Below are 6,573 nucleotides of genomic sequence, written 5' to 3' on the forward strand. Positions count from 1 at the left end.
GATTAAATACATTAGAGACACATTGATAAAAAGCCCATGCCTGGGAGGACAGAGAGGCAAGAAGACCTCAAGCCTGAGAAGATGCATGTTTCTTTATTTGGAATAAAGTCCTGAATTGCTGACAATGTGAAGGAATACTTGTTAGCACCAAATGCTAAAAGTGAAATGCTGAACGATTATAAATGTTTCTTTCCTACACTGCTTTTCTGTCTTTCTAGTTAAGTGATAAGTGCTATTGAAAAGAACGTATAGTTCCTGGAAAGTAGATAAAAAAGTATGCATATATCTGATGAATGAATGAATGAATATAAAAATGTAAATCTGATGAATGAATAAATGAATGGATGAATGGATATAAAAATATAAAAGAACATGCTAGAAATAAGCAAGTATATTCTGAAAAGCCTGAAGTAGCAAGTCCAAAAACTCAGGGAATATAGCAGGTACACTTACCACAAGGATAAAAATAATAATGCTATTCTTCATTGTCACAGAGAAGGTTTGAGTCTGGCCTGAGGGACGATATGTTATTTTTCTTGTTCTAGGTCTGAGGTGGTCCATCCATAATGTTTTATTTGTTCCCCCTCCAAGGTATGATGAACCTAGTAGTTTACAGCCATGAGGTAGCTCCCAGGGAATAGAGGCTACAGCACGCCTATCCTCAAGACACATACAAAATAGTTAAAAACAAAGACAAGATAGAAAAACCAGAGAATACAGTCAAAATAAGTGGCCAACAAAGGTTACGAAGGCATACTTGCTTGGATTCTGTTGCATTTCTGTCTAATCCTAAGAATGACTGAATAACATTGTTTCTCTTTTATATTTTTAAATTATTTTTTTTAATTTTCAGGCAAAAAAATAAATAAAAAATAAATAAATAAAAATTTTTTAAAAATTTAAAAATTCAGTCAGTGTGTATGCTCCTTTATTTTTTAACTCCCTTTAATTTATTGAAAAACTATCTTCATGCAATATGTTCTGATTACAGTTCTACAGTTTCTGTACCTCCATCCCCACTGAAATTCACACACTTTCTTTCTTGCATTTGAAAGCCAACAATCTTTTTTTTTAATTACAATGAAATAAGATTAAAAAAAATTTGGAATATGACGAAGCATGGGAATGAAAAGGCATGAGAAACACATAAATACATACCTTCTCACCTCAGAGATCCCATAAACACACAAATTTGGGAACTATAATATATATGCAAAAAAAATCTGTAAAGTAAAAAAAAAAAACAAAAGAACCTCAAAAATGGGGTAAAATTCTAAACAGAGAATTCTCAAAAGATTAGACAGAAATAGAAATAGGCAAGAAGCACTTAAAGAATGTTCCTTGTAGGGAAATACAGATCAAAACCATTGCATTGCTTTTTATGTTTGAGTGTATCACATCCAGTGATGCCCCGATTTGTGCCTCAGAACAATCAAAAGCACTTAAGCCATCATTGAAAGATCCACCTTTTTCATTGACAAAGAAAAGGTATGAGAGAAACAAATAGTTTTATTCACCCAATAACAAATCATATGCGCATTGCACTTGGATATAACATTTTATGATAAGAGATATGAGTTAAAAGAATAGTGCCCACTGCAAAGAACTGACATAAGAGAATAGATGTCTACAGCAAAAAACACTGACCTCATTCACAAATAAGCTCTAATGTTCACTGAAGGGAGACTGGTGGTTACAAGATTAATAGCATGCTTTAAAACAAGCATCGTGAAAAAAAGTTTAGCTGACACTGAGCATATATCAGGGGGAAAATAGTTGTTTGTTATGTTAAAATTCCCAAAAGAATCATAGACAGAAAAAATGTCATTATTGCTTTATTAATCTCATTTCTGCCCACTGTAAAGCTGTAGATGACCTACCTGGATAGTCTTTATCTATGCTTTCCACACACACTTAAAAACAGACTGTAGGACATCACACTTGCCCTGTGTCATCTATCACTATTCTTTCCCAGACTTGTAAAATGCATCTCCATTTCTAAATTCTTCTTCCTTCTTCTTCCAGACAGAGGAATCTCCTTATATTAATGGCAGGTATTATAGTAAAATTATCATTTCCCCTGAGGAGAATGTTACATTAACTTGCACAGCAGAAAACCAACTGGAGAGAACAGTAAACTCCCTGAATGTCTCTGCGAGTGAGTATTTCATTTCTGGCATTAAAACCGTAAGAAAATTTGAAGTTATTCTTCATTAGCTTAACATCTTCAGTTCCATCTCCCTGTACTGCATCATGGTAAGTTTCACGCTTTTGTTTGGCATTTTGATATCATCGCCATGAGGTTCTGTTTTCTTTTTTACCTGGTTTCCATTCTTCTACTACCCTTGTCCTTACAGTTTAAGTCACTTCATATATTAGGACTCAGACACTTTTCCCAGGATAGGAATCCTCCCATGAGCAAGGGAAAATAAGAAACCAATTGCTCGTACTTAATACATACTATGGATCCAAAGTCAGATAATTCAATGGCTATTTTAAAACACTGTTGTAAAAGGTATACATTTGATAAATTTTTAATTCTACCATTAGTTTGTATTAAAGTTTGTTATATATTTATCCTACCCTTATTTTATGCAGAAATGCCACAAATTTGGCCAATGAACAAATTTGTAGTAAAAATGTTATGAAAACTAATAAAATCAGGTTGCAAAAGTTTTCCTTCTCTCATTGAGTTTGAATCATAATGAAAATAGATGAAATCATCTTAGAGAAAATTAAAAGTATCGATCAATATTGAAATCCTAGCTTACATATTTTTGAGAGAGAGAAAACATTTGAGAACTGTGATTTATTGGAAAATTAGACACCATTTTCAGTCCCATTACTATTCCCATTGCTATGTTACCATGGCAACCTTAAATCAGGACTGACCTAGAGTAGAGTTCACTTTTAGACAGGATGCTAGCTGACCTGCTGCCAAATGTTTATTTCTTGATCAGTTGGAATCCTTATATTAGTATGTTTTTAATATAATAGCTGGAAATTTATAGGACAAAATTATTTTCTAAAGATAATGGTCCCTAACAGATGAATTGAAATATAAAGGCCCGGTGGATTAGCTGAAGAGAAGAACTAAACAAAATTAACTTTAAAATACATTGACTTCTCATAATGTAATTCAGTGAGTATTGATTTGGACTACCTAGAGAGAATCCATCCTTATTCTTTTATTTTAACTGAGCAGTTTTTTCTTTTTTAAGTCGAACCTGTTGAATGAGATAGTTCAGCTTTCTCAGTATTTAAAGCAGCCATTTTCAACTTTGTCCTATCTGAGCTCTTAAGAAGAGGAATGTAGGACTGAATTATAATCTAACACCTTGGAGAATTCTGATGCGCACTCATGCATGCTGAAGAACATTTATGTAATTTAATGATAATCTACCAGAGCACTGAGTTTTAACTAGCCTAAACAACAGGCACAATCAGCAACCTGGAAGTCTGGCAAGCATCATATAGGGTACTATGTAATCTCTAGAACACCCTATTTATAACTTCAACCCGAACTCTTGCCTTGAGGATATCATTAGTAGCCCTTCACACTAAAAAATGAAAATCAATTCTCCTAAATAAGGGCAAAAAAAAAAAAGGTTTAGCATAGATGAGAAACAGAGTGTTGTAGATTTAATAGGGACCACCTTGTTGTTCCTCAAAAGAAATTCTAGTGAAAGATACAGACAGTAGGAAATTAAAATAGATTTTAGATAAATACTGCAGCTTGTTGGTATAAATTTTCTCTAGTACACTAAAATATTTGTATTTTAACTCCTCTCTTTAAAATAAGACTAATTTCTCTGTACAAACATTATAGGGAAGTTTTTGCTCTATAAAGTGTGATTTTTTTTGCTTTGCCCTTAGCTCTAGAATAGCTGTTTTATTTAATTTATTACATCATACTATAATGGTAAAGGTGGCTTTCATTTATCAACAGATTTTGTTTTTAATTTCATATTAACATTTTTCATTTCAGTAAGTTTTCCAGAACACGATGAGGCAGACGATATAAGTGGTAGGTACTATGCTGCAGACTCTTCTTCCTTGCCTATCAGCTCAAGATTTATGAAGTGTCCTTGTCTGAGTGACTTCCTTAGCTGTCCAAAATTTGACTTGAATTTCAATACTGAATGAGACAAGATAGTCAAAATTCTAAAAACTTTACCCTTCCAAAAATCACAAGTTTGCATGTAAGCCACAGTAGTGATCTCTTAGCCATCATTATCGATATGTCATCACAAAGCCACCATCCCTTTAAACTCTTTTGCACTGGCTCTAGCTGCATGCTCTTTTCTTCTTTGTTGTAGATGAAAACAGAGAAAAGGTGAATGACCAGGCAAAACTGATTGTGGGAATTGTCGTTGGTCTCCTCCTCGCTGCCCTCGTTGCTGGTGTCGTCTACTGGCTGTACATGAAGAAGTCAAAGTAAGTTGTACAGAAAGGTTCTTCCTCTTCACAGCCTCCGACTTGAATCAATCCAGCATGCTGAGTGTGCTTGCTCCTGCTATGGATGTCATGTCTAGAATAATAGGACACGTCACCAAATTGAGCACACCACATTTAGTTACACGTTATAGAGAGTATGGGACCAACATCAAGGACATGGCCAGGGGTGTGCTTCTGTTTCCTCATCATTGTTACTCGACGTTCTGAGCCCAGTTGTTTTGGTTGTTGTTGCTTTCTACCTAGGTAGATTTTTTTTTAAGCACTTACAGCCTAGATATAAAACATTGTAAAGATTTCGTTTGATGTTGACGAAGATTTGTTCAAAGAAGGTGCATATTCCAGAGCCTGTTAATGACTGAACTGTGCCTAATCTGGCCGGAAATAAAATTGCCACTGAACTGAGGATATCTTCTATGTTCTAGTTAAATGACTTTATCCCATGTGAGAACCTAATTAAGAGGTGGAAAAATCATTACTTTGGCCTTAATGAAAACATTGATTAGATAAAATACTACAAATGCATTTAAAATGCTTTAGATAAGGGTAGATTAAAATGATTAGAATCATAAAGTGCTGCATGCAGGATGGGCCTTTAAGATCTAACAGGATTTATGCTAAGTATCTGGTGAAGCTAACGATGATTATCAGTAAGTACATGTCAAGATGTAGATGAACATGATTTCTGTAAGACAGACGCGTCCCCCACATTAGGCTGATGACATTTTGTGTGAGTTCTTAGTGACTACATTACCAGCAGAAGGGGAAATGGAATTTCGGATTTTCCATAAGTATTTATTTTGGTTTGGTTTATTTGTGTGTTTGGTTTGTTTTTTGAACTTTGGAAATCTCGTTTGTGACTCCAGGACTCACTCCTGGTTTCAAACAAGGACTTTAAAATTAACTCCTCTAAGTGAATAAACTGTTTTCACAACAGAATATCTGTAGCTAGTACCAATCTGGAACATAATTTTATGCTTTCATTATGTCTTAATTAATCAGTCTAAAAAATATCAAGAAATATATTTTATCCAAAAGATAAAATGAGCTCAAACCTACATAATCTTAATCTCACCCTCTAAGTGTGTCAGCTCCAGATCTGAGTGGAGTTTCTTGGCAGGGAGACATATCTGGGAAAGGTGGATCTCAGCACATCTGTAGACACCATTAATATTCATATTTTACCTGTGAAATGACTTTCTTATGACTAATTATAATGTGCAGACTTGTTTGTCCTAAAAACACAATAACTATCTCAGGATGCTTTGCTATTCTTTGTCCATACAGAGTTTTCTGTAACATTTATGACTGATATACATGATGTCCATTCCCACATGGAGAGCACAGTCACCCCTGTTTATATGATATCTCTTTCCTTCTAGATCAGTGTTTCTAATGCTACAGCCCTTTAATATAGTTTTTCTCATGTTGGGGTGAGCCCTAACCATACAATTATGTAGCTACTGCCTAACTGTAATTTTGCTACTGTTATGAATTGTAATGTAAACATATGATATACAGATGGTCTTAGGTGACCCTGTCATATAAATAGGTCATCTGACTCTCCAACCCATAGGTTGAGAACTGCTCTTTTAGTGCATTTCTCCAAGACAGCCGGTATAGTGGTTAGACTTTTTCAGAGAATGGAATGTGTATGCATGCACATGTAAGGTGGGAGGCAGGGAGTATATAGGAGGGAAAAAAGGAGGAAAAGGAGAGAGGCAGGGGTGGAGAATTACCTTACATGGTCATTGAAGCTGTAGTCTCCGGGTCTTTAAGTGGGAAGTTTGAGGTACATGACAGCAGGTGTCCAGCTCGAGCCTATGTCCAAAAGGCTGAGGACCAAGAGAACTGATGGATAAGCTTCAATCTAGACTCAGTGGGATGGAGAGTGTGAAGGGTCAGAGTTTCAGCCGGAGCCTAGAGAGAAACAAGTTCCAGAGTAAGTGCTGGACTGGAGGTACTTCGTCCCTGCTAAGTCTTTCTATTCTCTTGGTACCTTTTTTTTTCTTTTTTTTTCTTTTTTTTCTTTTTTTTTCTTTTTTTTTTTCTTTTTTTTTATTGGATGTTTTATTTACATTTCCTATGTTGTCCCCTTACCCCATCCCCCACCCACCC

The 6,573-nt window shown here is 35.1% G+C and overlaps 1 protein-coding gene across 1 annotated transcript in view; it reads left to right on the plus strand.

The window, feature by feature from the left end:
* Positions 1-6,573, plus strand: part of Alcam (activated leukocyte cell adhesion molecule) — a 191,514-nt gene that overhangs the window by 168,396 nt on the left and 16,545 nt on the right. Inside the window, exons 12-14 of the mRNA XM_028755602.1 lie at positions 2,026-2,158; positions 3,989-4,027; positions 4,320-4,437. Coding sequence (XP_028611435.1) covers positions 2,026-2,158; positions 3,989-4,027; positions 4,320-4,437 — 290 coding nt within the window. The remainder of the gene's footprint in view (positions 1-2,025; positions 2,159-3,988; positions 4,028-4,319; positions 4,438-6,573) is intronic.

The sequence above is a fragment of the Grammomys surdaster genome, unplaced genomic scaffold (assembly GCF_004785775.1).
Source record: "Grammomys surdaster isolate TR1022 unplaced genomic scaffold, NIH_TR_1.0 126066, whole genome shotgun sequence".
In the NCBI taxonomy this organism is placed as follows: domain Eukaryota; kingdom Metazoa; phylum Chordata; class Mammalia; order Rodentia; family Muridae; genus Grammomys; species Grammomys surdaster.